Source organism: Oreochromis niloticus, linkage group LG3, assembly GCF_001858045.2.
Source record: "Oreochromis niloticus isolate F11D_XX linkage group LG3, O_niloticus_UMD_NMBU, whole genome shotgun sequence".
Classification (NCBI taxonomy): Eukaryota; Metazoa; Chordata; class Actinopteri; order Cichliformes; family Cichlidae; genus Oreochromis; species Oreochromis niloticus.
The window spans coordinates 47,828,328-47,855,288 of record NC_031967.2 but is presented as its reverse complement, the minus strand read 5'-3'; the positions used below and the strand labels follow the sequence as shown (position 1 = coordinate 47,855,288).

General features: G+C 36.6%; 4 protein-coding genes and 1 long non-coding RNA gene across 9 annotated transcripts; 2 read left to right on the top strand and 3 right to left on the bottom strand.

Moving 5' to 3' along the window:
• The first annotated feature begins 932 nt into the window (after positions 1-932).
• On the top strand, positions 933-5,061 carry LOC109199126 (uncharacterized). Of its 3 annotated transcripts, none has more exons than XM_019354451.2 (6): positions 933-1,450; positions 1,904-2,037; positions 2,165-2,312; positions 2,957-3,067; positions 3,731-4,001; positions 4,113-4,373. In XM_019354451.2, the coding sequence occupies exons 1-6, from the start codon at positions 1,092-1,094 to the stop codon at positions 4,305-4,307; spliced, it is 1,218 nt and encodes a 405-aa protein (XP_019209996.1). In that variant the 5' UTR covers positions 933-1,091; the 3' UTR covers positions 4,308-4,373. The 3 variants fall into 3 exon arrangements, with proteins under 3 accessions (XP_019209996.1, XP_019209995.1, XP_019209994.1); XM_019354450.2 differs by having other exon boundaries at positions 934-1,450; positions 2,819-3,067; positions 3,782-4,001; positions 4,113-5,061; XM_019354449.2 differs by having other exon boundaries at positions 936-1,450; positions 2,819-3,067.
• Positions 5,062-6,155: 1,094 nt separating this feature from the next.
• On the bottom strand, positions 6,156-9,288 carry LOC109199127 (G2/M phase-specific E3 ubiquitin-protein ligase-like). Its single transcript, XM_019354452.2, has 5 exons — positions 9,196-9,288; positions 8,620-8,798; positions 7,869-8,041; positions 7,166-7,380; positions 6,156-6,704 (listed from the first exon to the last, which is right to left on the bottom strand). Exons 1-5 carry the CDS (start codon positions 9,266-9,268, stop codon positions 6,457-6,459), a joined length of 888 nt encoding a protein of 295 aa, XP_019209997.1. The 5' UTR covers positions 9,269-9,288; the 3' UTR covers positions 6,156-6,456.
• Positions 9,289-9,406: 118 nt separating this feature from the next.
• LOC109199120 (uncharacterized) lies at positions 9,407-15,957 on the bottom strand. The gene is made up of 11 exons (XM_025905111.1): positions 15,631-15,957; positions 14,126-14,320; positions 13,809-14,038; positions 13,592-13,692; positions 13,301-13,439; positions 12,270-12,350; positions 11,878-11,925; positions 11,622-11,747; positions 11,358-11,528; positions 9,759-9,874; positions 9,407-9,521 (listed from the first exon to the last, which is right to left on the bottom strand). Exons 1-11 carry the CDS (start codon positions 15,917-15,919, stop codon positions 9,407-9,409), a joined length of 1,611 nt encoding a protein of 536 aa, XP_025760896.1. The 5' UTR covers positions 15,920-15,957.
• A 1,016-nt stretch (positions 15,958-16,973) lies between these two features.
• Positions 16,974-20,953, top strand: LOC102078393 (G2/M phase-specific E3 ubiquitin-protein ligase). Its single transcript, XR_002059598.2, has 6 exons — positions 16,974-17,343; positions 17,581-17,909; positions 18,308-18,486; positions 19,067-19,239; positions 19,729-19,943; positions 20,405-20,953. It is a non-coding gene; the product is annotated as a G2/M phase-specific E3 ubiquitin-protein ligase (long non-coding RNA).
• A 1,308-nt stretch (positions 20,954-22,261) lies between these two features.
• Positions 22,262-26,175, bottom strand: LOC109199125 (uncharacterized). Of its 3 annotated transcripts, none has more exons than XM_019354447.2 (6): positions 25,656-26,174; positions 25,069-25,202; positions 24,794-24,941; positions 24,039-24,287; positions 23,105-23,324; positions 22,262-22,993 (listed from the first exon to the last, which is right to left on the bottom strand). In XM_019354447.2, exons 1-6 carry the CDS (start codon positions 26,012-26,014, stop codon positions 22,799-22,801), a joined length of 1,305 nt encoding a protein of 434 aa, XP_019209992.1. In that variant the 5' UTR covers positions 26,015-26,174; the 3' UTR covers positions 22,262-22,798. The 3 variants fall into 3 exon arrangements, with proteins under 3 accessions (XP_019209992.1, XP_019209993.1, XP_019209991.1); XM_019354448.2 differs by having other exon boundaries at positions 22,733-22,993; positions 23,105-23,375; positions 24,039-24,149; positions 25,656-26,175; XM_019354446.2 differs by having other exon boundaries at positions 22,733-22,993; positions 23,105-23,375; positions 25,656-26,172.
• Positions 26,176-26,961: the final 786 nt, after the last annotated feature.

The window sequence follows — 26,961 nt, the reverse complement described above, 5'->3', positions numbered from 1 at the left end:
AACGTTGAAAGTACAAACATCACTAATGTCACATAACTTTGCCAAAATGTAGCCAGCAGTAATGTTTTAATCTTCTTAATTATTAAACACAAATAAGTGACATCATATTCAGTACTTACTTTTGAAAGTTCACTCTTCGGCCGCTCCCTTCTTATGGAGGACCACAAGAGCCACGCGCATCGAAATAAAAATTTCTGTGCTTTAATAATGAATTGTAGAATAAATTCTGCAATTGTAAATTCATTTTTGAATTCCAATTTAATAAACTGCATTTCAAAATCCTTTTTCCAATTACATTTCAAAATCCTTTTTGCAATTGCACTTTAATAAACTGCATTTTAAAATCCTTTTTTCAGTTGCAATTTAATAAACTGCAGTTCAAAATCCTTTTTCCACTTGCAATTTAATAAACTGCAGTTCAAAATCCTTTTTCCACTTGCAATTTAATAAACTGCAGTTCAAAATCCTTTTTCCACTTGCAATTTAATAAACTGCAGTTCAAAATCCTTTTTCCACTTGCAATTTAATAAACTGCAGTTCAAAATCCTTTTTCCACCTGCAATTTAATAAACTGCAGTTCAAAATCCTTTTTCCACCTGCAATTTAATAAACTGCAGTTCAAAATCCTTTTTCCACTTGCACTTTAATAAACTGCAGTTCAAAATCCATTTTCCACCTGCAATTTAATAAACTGCAGTTCAAAATCCTTTTTCCACTTGCAATTTAATAAACTGCAGTTCAAAATCCTTTTTCCACCTGCAATTTAATAAACTGCAGTTCAAAATCCATTTTCCACCTGCAATTTAATAAACTGCAGTTCAAAATCCTTTTTCCACCTGCAATTTAATAAACTGCAGTTCAAAATCCATTTCCCTTTCCTGTTCGCTCGGGGATTAGCTGCTGGATTAGCTTCTGGATTAGCTGCTGGATTAGCTCTTCGATTAACAACTTGCTGGAGGCTATTCAAATGAGCCACACCGTGGGATGTAAGGAGCTCTCTGATTGGTCAGAGAGCTGCCCGCTTTATTCACTGTTACGCGCACACTTTAGGCGCCACAGTGGAGAAGAAGAAAGGTAGTGTGTAAACAGATATGACGGAAGAAACCTGTAGAAACGATCGATGGAGAAGTACAATAGAGGATCTAATTTTATTAGCTGACTATGTAGAAGGCACTGTTTCTGTTGATTTTAACTATGCTTTGACCACACTACTCCAGCTAAGAGCAAATGCTGAAGTCTTGAGCCACCACTTTGAGGACAGTGTTTGGGCTAAGTTTGATGAGGTGGAGCATTTAATACGGGAAAATTGTTATACTCTTCCGCTATTTGACATAGAAAGAAAACAGTTACAGAGGCAACTCTCCCTCGGAATCCCGCACAAGGATATATCGAAACATTTGGGTGTGTCTTTAAAAACTGTTCAGCGCAGGATTGCCTGTTGGGGACTGAGGTAAGAAACTTCGAGTTAGCTAACGAAGTATAATGTTGAAAGCTACATTTTGCATTTATAAACTACGTTTTCTACTGATGGGAAGGGGATGGTTTATGGAGGACCACATAATGGTTTGGATACATTAGTATGTTGTTGATTTGGTTCATGTGGCACGTTTCACTTGTAAACAATATTACTGTTGGTGATTAAGTGTAACAAAGTGCAGTTTAACCATTTTATAGCTAAATGTTTGTCCCACAGTCTTAAGGAGCTACACTGTAAGGTGATACACACCTTACACAAGATGGGGTTTGCCTGACTTTGTATTTTATATACTTATGTCATATTTAGTTATGTCCCCTGAAACTATAGTCAGAATAATCTCTGTGCAGTCTATTTAGTATCTATTTGGTTTTATATTCTGTATTTAAAGCTGCAGTTCTGATAACATGTAATTTTCTGTGTACTTAGACGCAAGGACTTGGACAACAGTGTCAGTGATGAAGACTTGGATGTTATTGTCTCTGATATTCATCACCACCATCCCAACACTGGATATAAGATGATACTGGGTCACTTAAGATCAAGAAAAATCTTGGTTACAAGTATGATGAATTGGTATAGTTTTGTCAAACATCAACAGTAGTAACATTCTATATTTTAGCATGCAAATAGATTATGTTAATTGTTTAACTTTTAAAGTGAATTATAACTGTTTCTCTCTCTTCATAGGGAGAAGAGTGTTGGCATCATTAAGACGTGTGGATCCCCAGGGAATACAGATGCGCAGGTTCTCACTGCAAACCACACGGCGACGGCGTTACTTTGTTCCTGCTCCAAACAGCATGTGGCATATTGACGGCAACCATAAGCTTATAAGGTACAACATTTTCAAGACTTAAAAAAAATGTTAAAAGCAGTAAAATCCTAAAATCTACGTGTATATAGTAAGTGGGAGTTCATGTAATGTGGAATTTCTTCTCTGTTATTAGCTGTTTTGAAGAACTGAAAAAAAAAATTGAGCAGAAAATGAAGTGCAAGCTTTTCCATTAAGGACTCCTGCTTGTTTGTAAACTTCTTATCCTGTGTGAAACCTAAGTTGTTCAAATGCCACTGGTATTGCTATTACAAAACATGGGTCCCCATAATCAACAAGCAGATATGACATGTGTATTAATTTAAAATTAAGCATTTTTCTTTCATTGACTTAATCAGTTGGTGAAATCATTCAGAATCCTTTCTGCATCTGTATTGTTTTCTGCATCCTTAAGATGTATAGGGCATTTACAAGAGCTGACATTCTCAGCAACTTCTGTTTATTTTTTGCATTTCAATTACATTCTCTCTGTAAGGTTTGATCAAGTTACAGTATTTTTATTTTTGCAGATGGAGAGTTGTTGTGCATGGTGGCATTGATGGATTTTCCAGACTCATTGTTTACCTCACTGCTACAAACAACAACAGAGCCCAAACTGTCCTGGAGAGTTTCATGACTGCAGTACAGCATTATGGTATCCCCTCTAGAGTCCGTTCAGACAAAGGAGGGGAAAACATTCTGGTGGCACGCTTTATGGTGGCCCACTGTGGGCTCAACAGGAGGTCCCACATTGCTGGAAGAAGTGTCCACAATCAGAGGTGATTGACTATATGTTAGAATACTTGATGTAATATATTATAAAGCCACTGAAAAAAAATGTTATGCAATGATTAATTATATATTTTTAATCTTGACACATTATAAAAAATCATACATTACACATGTTTTCAATTAACACAGAAACTTCATATATCCAAAGATTAACAAAATCTTTGAATTGAAGTGCCTTTTTTGGGTCTTGTTTTCAAATGCATGTATATGTTACCTTACATTAACCCTTTTATGCATGAATTATGAAAATGTCAATCAGTATTTCTTGCCTTAAGTACTTTATATTCATCTTTAGGCATTGAAAAAAATTAAACTTCATGACTTTAAAGATGTAATTTTCATAGACTGTTTTACATGTCCACTTATGTTGACAACATACCTTTTGACTTTTGAATTGAATATGGAGTGACAGATTAGTGTCCAATGTAGTTGTTAATGTACAAGTATACCATCAACACTGACACAAATACAAGAAAACAGCCTTTGAATAGCTGTATTGACCACTTCGTGATAGGGATCTTGAAATGTGGAAGTTATAGCTTAATTAGAAATACTCCACAGTTTATATGTAAAGCCACAGTTTTAAAGTCTTTTATTATATTAAATAAGTAGTTTCAGGGATTTTTAAGTAACTGTTCTTATGGTTTTAGAATTGAGCGACTATGGAGAGATGTATTCCACAACGTCCTTGATCTCTTCAGCACTACTTTTCTTCGCCTTGAAGCTGAGGGATGGCTCAGTCCAGACAAGGAGACAGACCTATATGCATTGCACAGGTGTTACATGCCACACATCCAGTCACATCTGCAACAGTTTCTGAGAGCATGGAACAACCACTCACTGAGATCAGCGCGGAACCAATCTCCTGTTCAGCTGTGGTTGAGCAGAGAAAGAGATGGAAGCACAGCGCATTTGTGTCAGGTAATGGTTTTCAATGACTACAGTGCCTGTGATTTATTTTAAATGTGTAACCTTAAGACGGTACCATAAAATATATTTTACAATTAACATTAAATGATGCCGGATTTACAGGCAGCTCAAGACTGTGTAAACAACTGGAGAGGGCCACCTGAGTCAGGTCAAGTTTATGTCCCAGAGTTGGAGCTTCCCCGTGCCCTATCGGCAGCAGAACTGGCAACACTTCCGAATGCAAATGTACCACTGACAGAGACATTGCAAGTTTACATTGAGACTGTTTCCCTTCTCCGAGAAATGATGGACAGGTGATTCACCAGCACATGCATCAAAGCAAGGAGGTTTTTACTGCATTAAAGATATGGAAAACATCATAAATTTACTAATAAGTGTTTGAAAATGTTGGGTCATATTAACAATTCAGTCACACAGCATTTTTTTTTTCAGCAAATCCCTAAAAGTCTCTAACTTTTAAATATCTGCTAGTTTATGTATCAAAATCAAGTTCTCCTGTCTGTGTGCAAGACCCCATCTCGTTTAGGAAAAATCTATTTTTCTCTGCCAGATGTCTTTGACGTATGCTGTATATATTTTATTTTTACAATGACATTAACTTTTTTTATTTCAAGCTTCTATTGCTAAGTGTTCTAAAACAAATTCTGAATTACATTTTCACATAAACTCACATGCTTTCTAAATCTACGTGTTGTCCTTCACAAGAACCTAAACTTAAATAATTTGTAGTTTAATATCTTCCTTTCTTTCTATTGTTGTATTATTGCTGGTATATGGCTCATATGATCAGTTTGTATGTAGCCAGTGAAATAAAATGATTTTGGCAGTAATGGTTCACAACAGGTTTTTCAAACTCGCAGCCCAGGGGTCATTTGCAGTCCATGTCACCCTATTGGCAGTCTGTATATTTACATGAAGTAATATAATTCAACATTAAAATAAGTTAGTTCCAAAGCAAGCAATGATTTCATATGAATATGCTCACAATATGAGCAGAGAGTACAAACATGTTTAGGGGTTGTCTATGTTACTTATGTGAGACGGTTCTTTGTAGATTAATCAGTATTTTCACCAGCAGTCCAAAACTAAAGTGTACACTTATATCTGCATTTTTATTAGTTAAATACTAATAACATGTTAGCAGAAGTGCACCCACATGGCTTACCAGAAAGAGTAACAATTTGTTTATCTGGTAGTTCAATTAAAGGCTTCATTTAATTAAGACTGACAGAACATAATCTGAGTTCACGTTTGCAGTTTTGTATTCTTATACATTAATTAAAATTTGAAAAGATTTTATTATACTCTTTAGATTTTAGTAAATATTTGCGGGTATTTTGTATTAGTTGAAGTTGTCCCTGAAGCAGTGACTAACGGGTCATTTAAGTTACAGACCCCTGATCTCTAAGAACCTCTGTAGGTCAGTTTGCCATCTTTAAATGCCATTTCCATTTTTCTGAGTAACCTACTCCTTTTAGTCTGAGCAGTCTTTAAAATTTGAGATTTTGACTGTCTTAAAAATTCATAGAAGTCTGATTTAATTTGAACCAAGGCTGAAAATAAGCAGCAAATTTCAAGAATGACAAACAATGACAACTGTTTCAGATATCCACAAGTTTTTTTTTTTTTTTTTAAAAGCTTTAATTGTAATACTTGGATAACTTCAGTTGTTGACCGTCATCATCCTCATGATGCAATTGTCTATAGAAGTCCTGCTCTGACTCCTGATGACTTATTGGAGTGGAAAAAAGACAGTCAAGACAGTTGTAATTATCCCAAAAATGTTTTATTTCCATGGATTTAAAATAGGTTTGAACAATAAATAACTATCCAAATAACACTGAAATGTATCAGAGAACACTGTGATGCTTTGTACAACCTTTTGAGAATTATGTCAAGATGCATAACAGGAATTTTCAAGTAGTTTTCATTACATCAGATGAATTTAGCACTTTTGAACAGCAATTGGATGTTTCCAATAAAGGAATACACCTTTAACAACAATGCTTTTTGGCTTTGAGAATACATTTTGAAAGAGTTAAATATTTTACATGATAAAGAACTAACATACAAAGACACGGTGCATTCAAGCACAAACAGCATGTGATGCTGTGACAGTTTAAAAACACCAAGTTATGTTCTGACTTTCATAAACTAAAACAGAAAAGGTCAGTTCAATACTAACTGGACAACCACTGTCCTGAAAACACATTCCTGACTACAAAAGGGCTGGTTATGTAGGTCGTGCTTTTTTACTCCTAATTTCTGTTGATACCCGTCTATAAAACTTTAAACCTTCAACAACAAAAGAGTATTGAACTATTACTTTTAATCTTACAGTCATAGCTTTCATAATAGTGCTATATGAAACATAAAATAGTTATAAGCAATAACTCAAAATCTGCACTGTGAAGTATTCAAAATGGACAATGTAAATGGTGTCCATCTATGCCACGCCAAATGTTGGTGCCCAAAGTATAGCATTGCACATTTGTGCTTTAAATGATTGATAATCTTTGTGCACTGGTAATTTCAAAACAATGTTACATGTATTTGCCTCAGGAAAAATCTTGCCAGAATCCTCTGGAAGAATCTCGATTGTGGGCTGCATAAGAAAGCCATTTGGGGGTATTGAAGAGGATCCAGAAACAAATTCCAGGACATTCTCCAAGGTCACAGGTGCACATTCTCCATCTAAAATAGAAGACCAGTTGAGTGTTAGTGTGGCGGTGCGTGGTTTGAGCAGCATCTGTAATCACCCTTCCCATAATAAAATGTGTTCTGGGTCCTGTCAGTCGTTTGTTGTTGGCGGCGAATTGTTCAGCTGCAAACTGGAAAGCTGCAGGTAGGTGTAGGGGTGTGTGTGTGTGTGTGTCAGCAGTGATTAGCAGCCAAATGATAGCAACCAAGAGTGAATAAAGAAAGATGCTGAAAAGCATGGAAACATGGTTGGGTCTGCCATGGTTCTGTTACAGTTAGGTATTTGAAAAAGGACTTTCAGACTACAACTAAACAATGTATTGGCTTTTCTCTTCTATTCCTAAAACTGACTATCAATGACAGCATCATAGTCATGATAATTTGCGGCCTACAATTGTGGGTGCACAAATTCATGTACAGTATCTTACAGACCATATTATACTAATTTATTGTACCTTCTACATCAATGAGCCAGTCTCTCCAGAAGCATATCGTCTGGCTTTCGATCTCTCTTTTATGTGTTCCTGGTGTTGAAAAGTTGACCTGAAATACTGCTGAGAGGTCAGCAGCTTTTAAAGGTTCCACATCCTCCACAAACAGATTTCTGAATAAATCAGGGTGTGCCCTAATATCCTGGAGGAGGCCTAGGGTGTTGAAGCCCTCTGTGAACCTGAACACATCATTTTACATGAGAAAATTACACCAGTCCAATCTGTCCAAAAATGTATTTTTGGTTTTTCCTCGATCACTTTGCCATAATTCCCACATCAGAAGATGTATTTTCAGTTCAGTTCATTTTTATTTCAAAAATATACATTTCATAAAATCTTTCCATGCAGTTGTTTGAAAAGGAGTAGGCAGAAGTATATACTTATTTAGCCCTACCCACTCAGGTTTGCATCCTCATCATCTAAATTTGAACAACAAAACCGTATACAATTTTCACTACACTTAATGCAGTTATCAAATAAGTAAGAGACTTTCCAACCAACCTTTTCAACTTCTGAACAGGAACAACAAATACAGTGTGCCAAATTGTATTTAGTGTGACTGGCCTATCGGCCTATTAATTATCTGCACAGATTGTATAAATAATATATTTTCATTCCTGCTGTGGGGAACAATGTCAAAGTGATTGAGAAAAACCGTAATACTTACTGTTGCAAAGCCACATTTAATCTGCCCTCAACGAAGAAGTCAACAGCGGACTGCACCAGGGCATCCCGCTGTCGCAGTGTTGTGATGTTTCTCCAGGCCCCAACAATGGCAAGACTGTCCTCTGCCTTCTCTATGGCCGCTTTTGCATCTTCAACAGTTGTTGCGTTCTTAATCTTTAACAGTAATCAAAAAATGCTTAGTAATTAAGAAAAGGGGTGCACACAAGTGCGCATTCGCTGTCCAAATAAAAGACGAGCACTAGATAAGTTGTTTGCGTACATATAAAAGGCACTGTTTTTGTCCAATAGAGTTGGATTTTCGCAGCATATTCTGCACCACATCTGTGCGTTTGTTTTTTGTTTGTTTGTTTGTTTTTTTTTAAAGCTAGCTCACCTCCTGCAACCACCTTTTTGGAGGTGGAGGAACACCAAAGTAATTGCTTAAAGGAGCTTGCTTCTTTGACATCTTTACAACTTATAAACAAATGTCTGTCCTCCTCCCGACAATATTATGTATGCAAATGCGGATTGCAACTTCTTATCTGGTGCGCATTTTTTTATTTGGACAGCTAATGCGCACCACTTGTGTGCACCCCTTTTCAGAAGGGTTGTCTACCCCCGATTATAAAAATGCTTTGATTGTTTTGTTAGTTGCAAATGATACATTTTTTTTATAGATTTCCGAATTTTCAGAGAGGCAGTTATACTTTAAATTACAACCCCTACTACTGAACACATAATTTAGGACTCACCTCCAAAAGCTTTTCCTTAAAGGTGAAATCACCCACTTCTTCCAAGGTTGCAGGAAGGCTAGGTTTCCCACAGATTTGATTAAATAATCTGTCTGAAAAGAAATTAGGTGCCACGCCGCCATGGATTACACACACAGATATCATTCGCGCGATCTGTGTGTACAGTTTCCCCTCCAAGGCTGTAAACGGAATAACATTGATAAAATATCAAACTTTAAATGTGACATCACATACAGAAAATTCAATTTCTCTTGTCTGGTGAGATATTTAAAGTATTTATCCCTATTGAGATGCAAGTTGATTTTTTTGGTAATCTGGTGATGACAGTTTATCCCCAAAAATATGTTTGAATTTATGCTTAGTAAAACAGGTGAACATAGAAATACAAATTGCTCATCAATTCCCAAAAGTGAAACAGAGCAAAATGTGTAACAGAATGAAAAGTTGAAATCAAATACATTTCAAAGATCATTTTAGCTTTCCTGTGAGGTGTCACTATCAAACATAACCAAAGCATAATTAATTGTCAAATTAAAATGCATTTACAAAAATAAATTAATTAATTTATTGGTGTACCATGAGTGTCGAGGGTCAATCTCTTGTCCTTCTCCGGTCCTTCAAATATGTTAGACTGATGAATGGCCTTCATCAGCAACCTCAAATACTCTCTTGTGGACCACCACCATCTACTGCACCTTCAGATGTTTTTCACTGTCAACAAAAACAACATCCAATCTTGCCGCAGGATTGAAACGTCGACGTCTGAAGGCCTGCAAGGTACTTTTCATTATGTTGTGGACATTGCCAGTGTAGTCTCTGCATATGTTGATCTGATTACTCGTGGGCATGAAGTGTTATCAATCTTCGCCCAAAGTCCATTCAGAATGGTTTTAAGGTCAGCCCTGTGTAGAGATACAAAATGTGACATAATACAGACAGATTTGCTGGCACATGCACTGTTAGTAATTCTCTAATCTAGTGACATGAACTTAACACAAGACATCTGACACTACAGAGATTGTTTTTGTAATGACTCTAAACTGGCAAAGATTTTTTTTTTTTTTTTTTTTATAAAAGTTAGTATCACCACACATGTTAAGTACAGAAATGTGACTAACAACTAACAAATGCAAACATACCTCTTGGGAGAGAAAGATCGCCCATGAGCAGGAGGAGAATCAGTCAATGGGGAACAAGACATGTTGTTAAAGCTTGGAGCTACTTCATGATTGTTGTAATCAAGTGCAGGAACAAACTGCAAACAGTTAGAAACAGGAAAATGTCTGCATACTTTCATCCTTTTAATCAAGTAAGCATCCAGTACTCAGAGGGTTGTTGGTTCGATCCCTGGCTGCTCCAGTCTATATGCCAAATCTTCTTGGGCAAATAATAACCCCAAATTGCTCTCTGATCATAGATAGATAAAGGTAATTTAGATATATAATTGTCAAAATACTGCTTGCGTTTATGGATGAATGACGCATCCTGTATAATTAGCTTTGAAAGGTATGGAACAATAGAAAAATCAGTATATAGTAATCAATCGACTTGCCATTGAAAAAAATACACCAAAAACATTCGTATTTTTTAAAGTGCTACAAAGGTTCATTAAAAGTTTAAAATCCATATGGAGATATTAACCTCTTGTTATTGTGAATAACATCACTGTAAATGTTGCCTAAGGAGTTTTGAAAGAAAAGCAGCGGGACTTCTTTAACTTTCTTGCAGACGTTTCACGTCTCCCACTTCAAAAACTCAAAATCTTACAGAGTATATTTGTCTTATTTCCTTTCAAAATAATATCATTACACTTAAAATGACACATTCAGCTACAGAGTAACATTTCAGTGAGCTATAAATACTTGTTTTTAAAACAGTGCGTGTTGAAACTTAAAAATTTTCATTTGTTCTATTGGCAGACTACTTTAACTAAAAAAGATATTTTGCTTCAATTAATCGTGGAAATGGTGAAGAGTGACATCTTGAAAAGAGTGACCTTTGTCCTTTGGATTAGGGCTGGGTATCGTCACTGATTTCTAGAATCGATTTGATCGACGATTCAATTCAATTACATTTGAATCTGGGAAATTTTTGCCTCAAACAGTCAGAAATATTAAAATTCAGATCAGTACATTTACATATCTTTTTAAATATAAAAAGGAAGCTGACACTTGCAAGACTATCAAAGTTGTAAGCATCACAGCAGATGCTTTTGTGTCAAAGTAACTGAGGATAAAACACAGAAAAACCATGAAGGTGATTTTCCTGGCCTGGATTTTATAAAATATTCTGCAGTACATCAAAAATGAAATACCATCAATCAATATATGAACATTACCTGATGCTGCTGAAGTGAAGCAGATCAAAGTTACAGAGGTCTTATTAGAGACACAGCTAAGCGTTTTTCAATTTTGCATAATTTTAAAAAGTTTCAATTTGTTCAGTAGCCTACTGAACAGCAGAAATTAGGTTTATTGTGTGATGGCTCTGTGATGTCGTGCATGGAGAAGACTTCGAAGTTTCTCTGTTAAACATACTACATAGCGGATGACAGAATCTGCCCAGTTGGAGAGGAAACTTCTTTTCTGTGAATCTTTGAGGATTGGATGAAGGCCCTGTCGTAGTAAAAACTTCATATTGTATCTTCTATTTTTCTGCCTTTGCTCCTTGAAGTCAAAAGTAAACATACTGTGTAGTGTAACCGCAAATGTTAAACGATACCCAATCTCAGCTCTCACCTCTGGAGACTCAGGTTGAATCCAGTGGACATACAGTGTTTGTGACCTTATGATGTTATTATCCAGAAAGGTGCCAGACATGTTGCTGTTGAGTCTAGTTACTGAGAGAGCATCTTGAATATGAAAATATTCTGTGGCATCTTCATCTTCTCCGACAAAGTCAAACAATATCTGCACAAAAATTTAAAAAATTAGAACAGCTTTCCTAATCCTAAACATATTCAAATTAGTTGGAGTGTCTGATGAAGTGAAGAAATTACTAACCTGAATGGATTCAGTTAGGACAAATCGCCTTGTTCTGGTAATGCCGCTAGGGTATTTAAATCTGAGTGGTATGCCATGAGCTTGCTCTGGAACACCAATCAGTCTCAACTGCCTCTCAGATATGGCCTTAAAGTAGAACGCAAAAAACTCTGAGAATGTCAGTGAGGTAATATGGGATGGAACAGCTCGTAGTGATGGAGCTTCTCATGCCCTTGGTTTATTCGTCATCTCTAAAACGTTATTTGTAAACAGTTACCTTTATCCGTCTCTCTTCCATTTCAGCCGACTTTTTCTGTAAGTCAGACTGTGATAAAAATGAAAAACAAGAGAAGTCAAACTTTTCAGATCTTCAGATGCAGAACAAACATATTGGCTCAAATCATGATCATAAATATGTTTCCTTGTAAATCAAATGCGTAGTTGTGAACTGAGTTTTGCAACCTTGGAAACCAAAGAAGGTCAGTAAAGCACCCCACCATCAGCCAAACCCATCTGTTCTCTGATTGGATTGTAAAGTCTGTAATTTACATGTACAATCATTTATGACCACAATTTCAGTCCATACCAAACAAAGCTGGATATGTGTTGCTGAAAAAATATGTCTCCCTGTTGTAGAATAAAGAGTAAAATTCAGACTTTGAGGTGTACCTTCTCTTGATCTGCAAGCAAGCAGTCTTGGTACTCTTGATCCTGCTGGGAACGCATGGCTCTCCATTCTTCCAAGGACTCCTGATGAGAAAGAAGACAAAGAAAAAGAAAATTTCTGTGTATGTTAAACATCAGTGTTACGTCCCCACATGAAAGCTCGGCGAAGAGGGTGGGGGACAGTAACAGTTGGATCCGGGTTGAAATGAAAAGAACGCCAGGCAGAGGTATTTAACACAAAATATATCTCTATTATAATCAATTAACTCGATATTCATATAAACAGTAAAAAGACAGCACCGCTGCCTTAATGATAACTCAGATCAACACAAGGAGAATGGTGACCACTTCAACAAAGAAAACAACTATAAGGCTTCAACAGAAAAAGACAGCAACGCTGCTATTAACGATAACCAGGCAGGCCAAACAAAGTAATGGAGGCCGCCGTCACCTAAGCAAAACCACTACTCGGTTAAGAGCTACTCACAAAGAGCCACGCACGGTGGGGCTGGTCTCACACACACACACAGCAGGCCTTTCCACACCTAGGCTGGAAACACACACTGACCAGCACAGAGGAAAACCACCAGAAACCTCTCCCACTGCACCTACCACTCCACACCTTTGGCAGGACAATCACACACATAACTCGCACCGCGGAGACACCAGAGAAAGTCACTCTCCTGCTCACAGCTCATCCCCAGCTTAAATAGCCTAGGAGAGGTGATTGCTAACTGGGCCCAGGTGGTAAATGATGCCAATGAGCAGCAGCTGTGTCCTGGGGAGAGAGAAGAAGCGAGAGAGACAGGGGTGGAGCAAGACAGGAGGAGGTGGAGAAAAACACCACGCCCACACAAAGGGAGAATCAGGAGGCCCAGCTAGGGCCGTAACAATCAGTGTTATGTCTTTTAGTTTTCAACACGATCAAGTATACTATGATGAGATTTTACTTATCAGCAATCTCTTTTACACATACACACACACACAAATAGGTAAGTAAAATGAAATATAACATATAATAAATATGTGTTTACCGGAACTTGGTCATCTGTTAAGTCAATGATTCCTGTATCAGAGGATGAGTTATCTCTGTCTGGACTAGTCGGAAAAGGAAATTCTGGGCTCACTGGATGGCAAATTTCAGGTAATGCTGTGTCGATCTCATTTGGAGACCTTTAGAAAAGAGATACATAGAATTTAGATTTTACAAAATGTTTCAAATATTAATAAAAAAGAAAAACATACTTTACATTACAGAGGACCACATTAAAACAGGACAGTCAGTCTACAAAATATGTACAATGCAGATAAGGCATAGTGCATACTTGCAGTGTTTGACATGATCCTTCAGTTCACTGAAAAAGAATTCTTCTGAACACGTCAGACATTTTTCCTTGGGACCATAACCGCCAGTCTGATGTTCTACCTATTGTTAAAAGTTTTGTGAGTTATTGCTTGTCTTTGTTATACACACAGAACACAAAGAACGATATCTGTATAACAGCATCTCCACACAATAACTTAGTTTAAGTTATGACTTACAGGAGTTGTGTCGATATTCTTTTGCATCGGACGGATGTAGATGAGGGAGTGTTTGATATGTATCCTGACAGACTTTATGGTATACCCTGTCCTTGGGCAAGGTATCACAGAGAGCTTTTTGCTCCTTGTTAACCCAGAAACTTTTAAAAGCTCAAACCCTCCACAGCCATTTAGTTTTGGGTAGGCAACCAGAATGTGACTTCGAAATTCCTCTGCACTGCCTTCATCACCTGTAAAACAGTTTTGAGGGAATTACAATTATTTTTGAGGCGATATAACAGTGGCTACTCACCCAACAACTATTATATAACCCTTACCAAAAAAAGTAATTCTCTGCTCCCCTAGGCCAGCAGCACTAAGAAATTCTTTTTCTTCTCTAGTCGGTGCTATAGTCTGATCAATCTTGGACAAACAGAAATAGGCTCTTGTGTATGTAGATCGACGTCGTGCAGCAATGGAAGGGTTGCCAGGGACCCTGTTACCATATGAGGCAAATATTCTGCACACTTCAGCTGGAAAAAAGAACAAAAAGATATGTTAATGTATTTCAAATGTACTGTGCAAAGTTCTTTGGTAATTTCAATTATTATTTAAATTCCTATGAAAGTTTCAGAGTTACTGAATATTGCTTTTGTTTGCTGTGATCAAAAACAAATGATTGATATGACAAAGTACAGACAAAATGGTATGATGTACTTTAATTGTTTAAATTAAATCTTGAGACTGGCAAGTTTAATAATTGGTTAAAAACAGTAGGCCCCAATAATACTAGTCTAGGTAGCTTAAGAAACTGATGAAGAATAAAAAACTAAGGGCTAGGGAAAACAATTTGACACAAAGCTAAACATAAACTGGGAAACAAGGAAAATAAATGTGACAACCTTAAACATAAAAACCTGGCATGGATGCGTGGAAACATGGAGACGTGGTGTGAACATAACAGACAACCTGACAATGAATGACAGCAGACCTAAAAACACATGAGGGTGACGAGGGAAAACAAAACACAAAGGGTACATAGCTGGGACAAAACAACATAATAAGAAGACAGGAGGAAGCACACTAAACATGGGATGCTAGACTGTCACAATGAAAAATGAAGCACAGGCATTAGGGAAATTGAAATGGGAGATGGAGCATGGACATAACTAAGAAACAAGCACAGAGACCCTGACGGTTAGGGAGAACAACCATGACTGATACAAGAAGCATGTAATCAAAATGAGGCTAGAAAGAGAAGGACAGAGGAGGAGCAGATACCTGACAGAGAAGAAACTAGAGCAACAACAAGGCAGAGAAAGACATCAATGAAACACACAAAGGGTGACAGAGACTTAAAACAAGGGACATGGCACTATAGACAACGTAGTGGGGAAACACAGACATGGGAGGAACCTAAAGAGACAAAACTAAATACTAAAACAGAGAACACCAACAGTACTAAATGTAGCTTTAACCATAAACGCTAGGACATAATTTTACAAAAGGCATAAAATTCAACTGTGACACTCTTGTGTTCAAAAACATGTCATAATCCCCTAACCCCCTAACCCTAACCCCCTCACTTTTAATAAAATGACAAGAGCTATAATATATGCAGAAATAGCATGTACATTGTCCTTTTTTACAGTTTATTTTGAAGTTGTGCCGTGACTAGTTCTGACCTGGTATATTTGCTGGATCGATAGCTAGCTAGCGCTTCTAGTATAGATTTTAATGAGCCAGCACAAGCCTAAGTTTACAAACTTCAGTGAAGTTTTAACAATGGATTAGCATTTTACCATTAGCCTAAATAAACATGACTGTATGGAACATTTGTTACCGTCAACAGGGTGTCTTGACGGCACGGATGATGATGAGAGTTCTTCTGTCGACGAAACAGTCTCTGCCCTCCGCTCCATCTCACTGGCAATGTCCCTCAATATGCGTGATATGCTGGACATTTTCAGGTTACAGACGGACCAGGCAAAACGCCCTGGCACAAGCACAAGCACCGTTAATTTTCTAAAGCATTGTGCAATGTGGCGCCTAAAGTGTGCGCGTAACAGTGAATAAAGCGGGCAGCTCTCTGACCAATCAGAGAGCTCCTTACATCCCACGGTGTGGCTCATTTGAATAGCCTCCAGCAAGTTGTTAATCGAAGAGCTAATCCAGCAGCTAATCCAGAAGCTAATCCAGCAGCTAATCCCCGAGCGAACAGGAAAGGGAAATGGATTTTGAACTGCAGTTTATTAAATTGCAGGTGGAAAAAGGATTTTGAACTGCAGTTTATTAAATTGCAGGTGGAAAATGGATTTTGAACTGCAGTTTATTAAATTGCAGGTGGAAAAAGGATTTTGAACTGCAGTTTATTAAATTGCAAGTGGAAAAAGGATTTTGAACTGCAGTTTATTAAATTGCAGGTGGAAAATGGATTTTGAACTGCAGTTTATTAAAGTGCAAGTGGAAAAAGGATTTTGAACTGCAGTTTATTAAATTGCAGGTGGAAAAAGGATTTTGAACTGCAGTTTATTAAATTGCAGGTGGAAAAAGGATTTTGAACTGCAGTTTATTAAATTGCAAGTGGAAAAAGGATTTTGAACTGCAGTTTATTAAATTGCAAGTGGAAAAAGGATTTTGAACTGCAGTTTATTAAATTGCAAGTGGAAAAAGGATTTTGAACTGCAGTTTATTAAATTGCAAGTGGAAAAAGGATTTTGAACTGCAGTTTATTAAATTGCAACTGAAAAAAGGATTTTAAAATGCAGTTTATTAAAGTGCAATTGCAAAAAGGATTTTGAAATGTAATTGGAAAAAGGATTTTGAAATGCAGTTTATTAAATTGGAATTCAAAAATGAATTTACAATTGCAGAATTTATTCTACAATTCATTATTAAAGCACAGAAATTTTTATTTCGATGCGCGTGGCTCTTGTGGTCCTCCATAGTGGGAGACGTGAAACGTCTGCAAGAAAGTTAAAGAAGTCCCGCTGCTTTTCTTTCAAAACTCCTTAGGCAACATTTACAGTGATGTTATTCACAATAACAAGAGGTTAATATCTCCATATGGATTTTAAACTTTTAATGAACCTTTGTAGCACTTTAAAAAATACGAATGTTTTTGGTGTATTTTTTTTCAATGGCAAGTCGATTGATTACTATATACTGATTTTTCTATTGTTCCATACCTTTCAAAGCTAATTATACAGGATGCGTCATTCATCCATAAACGCAAGCAGTATTTTGACAATTATATATCTAAATTACCTTTATCTATCTATGATCAGAGAGCAATTTGGGGTTATTATTTTGCCCAAGAAGATTTGGCATATAGACTGGAGCAGCCAGGGATCGAACCAACAACCCTCTGAGTACTGGATGCTTACTTGATTAAAAGGATGAAAGTATGCAGACATTTTCCTGTTTCTAACTGTTTGCAGTTTGTTCCTGCACTTGATTACAACAATCATGAAGTAGCTCCAAGCTTTAACAACATGTCTTGTTCCCCATTGACTGATTCTCCTCCTGCTCATGGGCGATCTTTCTCTCCCAAGAGGTATGTTTGCATTTGTTAGTTGTTAGTCACATTTCTGTACTTAACATGTGTGGTGATACTAACTTTTATAAAAAAAAAAAAAAAAAAAATCTTTGCCAGTTTAGAGTCATTACAAAAACAATCTCTGTAGTGTCAGATGTCTTGTGTTAAGTTCATGTCACTAGATTAGAGAATTACTAACAGTGCATGTGCCAGCAAATCTGTCTGTATTATGTCACATTTTGTATCTCTACACAGGGCTGACCTTAAAACCATTCTGAATGGACTTTGGGCGAAGATTGATAACACTTCATGCCCCACGAGTAATCAGATCAACATATGCAGAGACTACACTGGCAATGTCCACAACATAATGAAAAGTACCTTGCAGGCCTTCAGACGTCGACGTTTCAATCCTGCGGCAAGATTGGATGTTGTTTTTGTTGACAGTGAAAAAACATCTGAAGGTGCAGTAGATGGTGGTGGTCCCACAAGAGAGTATTTGAGGTTGCTGATGAAGGCCATTCATCAGTCTAACATATTTGAAGGACCGGAGAAGGACAAGAGATTGACCCTCGACACTCATGGTACACCAATAAATTAATTAATTTATTTTTGTAAATGCATTTTAATTTGACAATTAATTATGCTTTGGTTATGTTTGATAGTGACACCTCACAGGAAAGCTAAAATGATCTTTGAAATGTATTTGATTTCAACTTTTCATTCTGTTACACATTTTGCTCTGTTTCACTTTTGGGAATTGATGAGCAATTTGTATTTCTATGTTCACCTGTTTTACTAAGCATAAATTCAAACATATTTTTGGGGATAAACTGTCATCACCAGATTACCAAAAAAAATCAACTTGCATCTCAATAGGGATAAATACTTTAAATATCTCACCAGACAAGAGAAATTGAATTTTCTGTATGTGATGTCACATTTAAAGTTTGATATTTTATCAATGTTATTCCGTTTACAGCCTTGGAGGGGAAACTGTACACACAGATCGCGCGAATGATATCTGTGTGTGTAATCCATGGCGGCGTGGCACCTAATTTCTTTTCAGACAGATTATTTAATCAAATCTGTGGGAAACCTAGCCTTCCTGCAACCTTGGAAGAAGTGGGTGATTTCACCTTTAAGGAAAAGCTTTTGGAGGTGAGTCCTAAATTATGTGTTCAGTAGTAGGGGTTGTAATTTAAAGTATAACTGCCTCTCTGAAAATTCGGAAATCTATAAAAAAAATGTATCATTTGCAACTAACAAAACAATCAAAGCATTTTTATAATCGGGGGTAGACAACCCTTCTGAAAAGGGGTGCACACAAGTGGTGCGCATTAGCTGTCCAAATAAAAAAATGCGCACCAGATAAGAAGTTGCAATCCGCATTTGCATACATAATATTGTCGGGAGGAGGACAGACATTTGTTTATAAGTTGTAAAGATGTCAAAGAAGCAAGCTCCTTTAAGCAATTACTTTGGTGTTCCTCCACCTCCAAAAAGGTGGTTGCAGGAGGTGAGCTAGCTTTAAAAAAACAAACAAACAAACAAACAAAAAACAAACGCACAGATGTGGTGCAGAATATGCTGCGAAAATCCAACTCTATTGGACAAAAACAGTGCCTTTTATATGTACGCAAACAACTTATCTAGTGCTCGTCTTTTATTTGGACAGCGAATGCGCACTTGTGTGCACCCCTTTTCTTAATTACTAAGCATTTTTTGATTACTGTTAAAGATTAAGAACGCAACAACTGTTGAAGATGCAAAAGCGGCCATAGAGAAGGCAGAGGACAGTCTTGCCATTGTTGGGGCCTGGAGAAACATCACAACACTGCGACAGCGGGATGCCCTGGTGCAGTCCGCTGTTGACTTCTTCGTTGAGGGCAGATTAAATGTGGCTTTGCAACAGTAAGTATTACGGTTTTTCTCAATCACTTTGACATTGTTCCCCACAGCAGGAATGAAAATATATTATTTATACAATCTGTGCAGATAATTAATAGGCCGATAGGCCAGTCACACTAAATACAATTTGGCACACTGTATTTGTTGTTCCTGTTCAGAAGTTGAAAAGGTTGGTTGGAAAGTCTCTTACTTATTTGATAACTGCATTAAGTGTAGTGAAAATTGTATACGGTTTTGTTGTTCAAATTTAGATGATGAGGATGCAAACCTGAGTGGGTAGGGCTAAATAAGTATATACTTCTGCCTACTCCTTTTCAAACAACTGCATGGAAAGATTTTATGAAATGTATATTTTTGAAATAAAAATGAACTGAACTGAAAATACATCTTCTGATGTGGGAATTATGGCAAAGTGATCGAGGAAAAACCAAAAATACATTTTTGGACAGATTGGACTGGTGTAATTTTCTCATGTAAAATTGATGTGTTCAGGTTCACAGAGGGCTTCAACACCCTAGGCCTCCTCCAGGATATTAGGGCACACCCTGATTTATTCAGAAATCTGTTTGTGGAGGATGTGGAACCTTTAAAAGCTGCTGACCTCTCAGCAGTATTTCAGGTCAACTTTTCAACACCAGGAACACATAAAAGAGAGATCGAAAGCCAGACGATATGCTTCTGGAGAGACTGGCTCATTGATGTAGAAGGTACAATAAATTAGTATAATATGGTCTGTAAGATACTGTACATGAATTTGTGCACCCACAATTGTAGGCCGCAAATTATCATGACTATGATGCTGTCATTGATAGTCAGTTTTAGGAATAGAAGAGAAAAGCCAATACATTGTTTAGTTGTAGTCTGAAAGTCCTTTTTCAAATACCTAACTGTAACAGAACCATGGCAGACCCAACCATGTTTCCATGCTTTTCAGCATCTTTCTTTATTCACTCTTGGTTGCTATCATTTGGCTGCTAATCACTGCTGACACACACACACACACACCCCTACACCTACCTGCAGCTTTCCAGTTTGCAGCTGAACAATTCGCCGCCAACAACAAACGACTGACAGGACCCAGAACACATTTTATTATGGGAAGGGTGATTACAGATGCTGCTCAAACCACGCACCGCCACACTAACACTCAACTGGTCTTCTATTTTAGATGGAGAATGTGCACCTGTGACCTTGGAGAATGTCCTGGAATTTGTTTCTGGATCCTCTTCAATACCCCCAAATGGCTTTCTTATGCAGCCCACAATCGAGATTCTTCCAGAGGATTCTGGCAAGATTTTTCCTGAGGCAAATACATGTAACATTGTTTTGAAATTACCAGTGCACAAAGATTATCAATCATTTAAAGCACAAATGTGCAATGCTATACTTTGGGCACCAACATTTGGCGTGGCATAGATGGACACCATTTACATTGTCCATTTTGAATACTTCACAGTGCAGATTTTGAGTTATTGCTTATAACTATTTTATGTTTCATATAGCACTATTATGAAAGCTATGACTGTAAGATTAAAAGTAATAGTTCAATACTCTTTTGTTGTTGAAGGTTTAAAGTTTTATAGACGGGTATCAACAGAAATTAGGAGTAAAAAAGCACGACCTACATAACCAGCCCTTTTGTAGTCAGGAATGTGTTTTCAGGACAGTGGTTGTCCAGTTAGTATTGAACTGACCTTTTCTGTTTTAGTTTATGAAAGTCAGAACATAACTTGGTGTTTTTAAACTGTCACAGCATCACATGCTGTTTGTGCTTGAATGCACCGTGTCTTTGTATGTTAGTTCTTTATCATGTAAAATATTTAACTCTTTCAAAATGTATTCTCAAAGCCAAAAAGCATTGTTGTTAAAGGTGTATTCCTTTATTGGAAACATCCAATTGCTGTTCAAAAGTGCTAAATTCATCTGATGTAATGAAAACTACTTGAAAATTCCTGTTATGCATCTTGACATAATTCTCAAAAGGTTGTACAAAGCATCACAGTGTTCTCTGATACATTTCAGTGTTATTTGGATAGTTATTTATTGTTCAAACCTATTTTAAATCCATGGAAATAAAACATTTTTGGGATAATTACAACTGTCTTGACTGTCTTTTTCCACTCCAATAAGTCATCAGGAGTCAGAGCAGGACTTCTATAGACAATTGCATCATGAGGATGATGACGGTCAACAACTGAAGTTATCCAAGTATTACAATTAAAGCTTTTAAAAAAAAAAAAAAAAACTTGTGGATATCTGAAACAGTTGTCATTGTTTGTCATTCTTGAAATTTGCTGCTTATTTTCAGCCTTGGTTCAAATTAAATCAGACTTCTATGAATTTTTAAGACAGTCAAAATCTCAAATTTTAAAGACTGCTCAGACTAAAAGGAGTAGGTTACTCAGAAAAATGGAAATGGCATTTAAAGATGGCAAACTGACCTACAGAGGTTCTTAGAGATCAGGGGTCTGTAACTTAAATGACCCGTTAGTCACTGCTTCAGGGACAACTTCAACTAATACAAAATACCCGCAAATATTTACTAAAATCTAAAGAGTATAATAAAATCTTTTCAAATTTTAATTAATGTATAAGAATACAAAACTGCAAACGTGAACTCAGATTATGTTCTGTCAGTCTTAATTAAATGAAGCCTTTAATTGAACTACCAGATAAACAAATTGTTACTCTTTCTGGTAAGCCATGTGGGTGCACTTCTGCTAACATGTTATTAGTATTTAACTAATAAAAATGCAGATATAAGTGTACACTTTAGTTTTGGACTGCTGGTGAAAATACTGATTAATCTACAAAGAACCGTCTCACATAAGTAACATAGACAACCCCTAAACATGTTTGTACTCTCTGCTCATATTGTGAGCATATTCATATGAAATCATTGCTTGCTTTGGAACTAACTTATTTTAATGTTGAATTATATTACTTCATGTAAATATACAGACTGCCAATAGGGTGACATGGACTGCAAATGACCCTGGGCTGCGAGTTTGAAAAACCTGTTGTGAACCATTACTGCCAAAATCATTTTATTTCACTGGCTACATACAAACTGATCATATGAGCCATATACCAGCAATAATACAACAATAGAAAGAAAGGAAGATATTAAACTACAAATTATTTAAGTTTAGGTTCTTGTGAAGGACAACACGTAGATTTAGAAAGCATGTGAGTTTATGTGAAAATGTAATTCAGAATTTGTTTTAGAACACTTAGCAATAGAAGCTTGAAATAAAAAAAGTTAATGTCATTGTAAAAATAAAATATATACAGCATACGTCAAAGACATCTGGCAGAGAAAAATAGATTTTTCCTAAACGAGATGGGGTCTTGCACACAGACAGGAGAACTTGATTTTGATACATAAACTAGCAGATATTTAAAAGTTAGAGACTTTTAGGGATTTGCTGAAAAAAAAATGCTGTGTGACTGAATTGTTAATATGACCCAACATTTTCAAACACTTATTAGTAAATTTATGATGTTTTCCATATCTTTAATGCAGTAAAAACCTCCTTGCTTTGATGCATGTGCTGGTGAATCACCTGTCCATCATTTCTCGGAGAAGGGAAACAGTCTCAATGTAAACTTGCAATGTCTCTGTCAGTGGTACATTTGCATTCGGAAGTGTTGCCAGTTCTGCTGCCGATAGGGCACGGGGAAGCTCCAACTCTGGGACATAAACTTGACCTGACTCAGGTGGCCCTCTCCAGTTGTTTACACAGTCTTGAGCTGCCTGTAAATCCGGCATCATTTAATGTTAATTGTAAAATATATTTTATGGTACCGTCTTAAGGTTACACATTTAAAATAAATCACAGGCACTGTAGTCATTGAAAACCATTACCTGACACAAATGCGCTGTGCTTCCATCTCTTTCTCTGCTCAACCACAGCTGAACAGGAGATTGGTTCCGCGCTGATCTCAGTGAGTGGTTGTTCCATGCTCTCAGAAACTGTTGCAGATGTGACTGGATGTGTGGCATGTAACACCTGTGCAATGCATATAGGTCTGTCTCCTTGTCTGGACTGAGCCATCCCTCAGCTTCAAGGCGAAGAAAAGTAGTGCTGAAGAGATCAAGGACGTTGTGGAATACATCTCTCCATAGTCGCTCAATTCTAAAACCATAAGAACAGTTACTTAAAAATCCCTGAAACTACTTATTTAATATAATAAAAGACTTTAAAACTGTGGCTTTACATATAAACTGTGGAGTATTTCTAATTAAGCTATAACTTCCACATTTCAAGATCCCTATCACGAAGTGGTCAATACAGCTATTCAAAGGCTGTTTTCTTGTATTTGTGTCAGTGTTGATGGTATACTTGTACATTAACAACTACATTGGACACTAATCTGTCACTCCATATTCAATTCAAAAGTCAAAAGGTATGTTGTCAACATAAGTGGACATGTAAAACAGTCTATGAAAATTACATCTTTAAAGTCATGAAGTTTAATTTTTTTCAATGCCTAAAGATGAATATAAAGTACTTAAGGCAAGAAATACTGATTGACATTTTCATAATTCATGCATAAAAGGGTTAATGTAAGGTAACATATACATGCATTTGAAAACAAGACCCAAAAAAGGCACTTCAATTCAAAGATTTTGTTAATCTTTGGATATATGAAGTTTCTGTGTTAATTGAAAACATGTGTAATGTATGATTTTTTATAATGTGTCAAGATTAAAAATATATAATTAATCATTGCATAACATTTTTTTTCAGTGGCTTTATAATATATTACATCAAGTATTCTAACATATAGTCAATCACCTCTGATTGTGGACACTTCTTCCAGCAATGTGGGACCTCCTGTTGAGCCCACAGTGGGCCACCATAAAGCGTGCCACCAGAATGTTTTCCCCTCCTTTGTCTGAACGGACTCTAGAGGGGATACCATAATGCTGTACTGCAGTCATGAAACTCTCCAGGACAGTTTGGGCTCTGTTGTTGTTTGTAGCAGTGAGGTAAACAATGAGTCTGGAAAATCCATCAATGCCACCATGCACAACAACTCTCCATCTGCAAAAATAAAAATACTGTAACTTGATCAAACCTTACAGAGAGAATGTAATTGAAATGCAAAAAATAAACAGAAGTTGCTGAGAATGTCAGCTCTTGTAAATGCCCTATACATCTTAAGGATGCAGAAAACAATACAGATGCAGAAAGGATTCTGAATGATTTCACCAACTGATTAAGTCAATGAAAGAAAAATGCTTAATTTTAAATTAATACACATGTCATATCTGCTTGTTGATTATGGGGACCCATGTTTTGTAATAGCAATACCAGTGGCATTTGAACAACTTAGGTTTCACACAGGATAAGAAGTTTACAAACAAGCAGGAGTCCTTAATGGAAAAGCTTGCACTTCATTTTCTGCTCAATTTTTTTTTTCAGTTCTTCAAAACAGCTAATAACAGAGAAGAAATTCCACATTACATGAACTCCCACTTACTATATACACGTAGATTTTAGGATTTTACTGCTTTTAACATTTTTTTTAAGTCTTGAAAATGTTGTACCTTATAAGCTTATGGTTGCCGTCAATATGCCACATGCTGTTTGGAGCAGGAACAAAGTAACGCCGTCGCCGTGTGGTTTGCAGTGAGAACCTGCGCATCTGTATTCCCTGGGGATCCACACGTCTTAATGATGCCAACACTCTTCTCCCTATGAAGAGAGAGAAACAGTTATAATTCACTTTAAAAGTTAAACAATTAACATAATCTATTTGCATGCTAAAATATAGAATGTTACTACTGTTGATGTTTGACAAAACTATACCAATTCATCATACTTGTAACCAAGATTTTTCTTGATCTTAAGTGACCCAGTATCATCTTATATCCAGTGTTGGGATGGTGGTGATGAATATCAGAGACAATAACATCCAAGTCTTCATCACTGACACTGTTGTCCAAGTCCTTGCGTCTAAGTACACAGAAAATTACATGTTATCAGAACTGCAGCTTTAAATACAGAATATAAAACCAAATAGATACTAAATAGACTGCACAGAGATTATTCTGACTATAGTTTCAGGGGACATAACTAAATATGACATAAGTATATAAAATACAAAGTCAGGCAAACCCCATCTTGTGTAAGGTGTGTATCACCTTACAGTGTAGCTCCTTAAGACTGTGGGACAAACATTTAGCTATAAAATGGTTAAACTGCACTTTGTTACACTTAATCACCAACAGTAATATTGTTTACAAGTGAAACGTGCCACATGAACCAAATCAACAACATACTAATGTATCCAAACCATTATGTGGTCCTCCATAAACCATCCCCTTCCCATCAGTAGAAAACGTAGTTTATAAATGCAAAATGTAGCTTTCAACATTATACTTCGTTAGCTAACTCGAAGTTTCTTACCTCAGTCCCCAACAGGCAATCCTGCGCTGAACAGTTTTTAAAGACACACCCAAATGTTTCGATATATCCTTGTGCGGGATTCCGAGGGAGAGTTGCCTCTGTAACTGTTTTCTTTCTATGTCAAATAGCGGAAGAGTATAACAATTTTCCCGTATTAAATGCTCCACCTCATCAAACTTAGCCCAAACACTGTCCTCAAAGTGGTGGCTCAAGACTTCAGCATTTGCTCTTAGCTGGAGTAGTGTGGTCAAAGCATAGTTAAAATCAACAGAAACAGTGCCTTCTACATAGTCAGCTAATAAAATTAGATCCTCTATTGTACTTCTCCATCGATCGTTTCTACAGGTTTCTTCCGTCATATCTGTTTACACACTACCTTTCTTCTTCTCCACTGTGGCGCCTAAAGTGTGCGCGTAACAGTGAATAAAGCGGGCAGCTCTCTGACCAATCAGAGAGCTCCTTACATCCCACGGTGTGGCTCATTTGAATAGCCTCCAGCAAGTTGTTAATCGAAGAGCTAATCCAGCAGCTAATCCAGAAGCTAATCCAGCAGCTAATCCCCGAGCGAACAGGAAAGGGAAATGGATTTTGAACTGCAGTTTATTAAATTGCAGGTGGAAAAAGGATTTTGAACTGCAGTTTATTAAATTGCAGGTGGAAAAAGGATTTTGAACTGCAGTTTATTAAATTGCAGGTGGAAAATGGATTTTGAACTGCAGTTTATTAAATTGCAGGTGGAAAATGGATTTTGAACTGCAGTTTATTAAATTGCAAGTGGAAAAAGGATTTTGAACTGCAGTTTATTAAAGTGCAGGTGGAAAAAGGATTTTGAACTGCAGTTTATTAAATTGCAGGTGGAAAAAGGATTTTGAACTGCAGTTTATTAAATTGCAAGTGGAAAAAGGATTTTGAACTGCAGTTTATTAAATTGCAAGTGGAAAAAGGATTTTGAACTGCAGTTTATTAAATTGCAAGTGGAAAAAGGATTTTGAACTGCAGTTTATTAAATTGCAAGTGGAAAAAGGATTTTGAACTGCAGTTTATTAAATTGCAACTGAAAAAAGGATTTTAAAATGCAGTTTATTAAAGTGCAATTGCAAAAAGGATTTTGAAATGTAATTGGAAAAAGGATTTTGAAATGCAGTTTATTAAATTGGAATTCAAAAATGAATTTACAATTGCAGAATTTATTCTACAATTCATTATTAAAGCACAGAAATTTTTATTTCGATGCGCGTGGCTCTTGTGGTCCTCCATATCCCACTTCAAAAACTCAAAATCTTACAGAGTATATTTGTCTTATTTC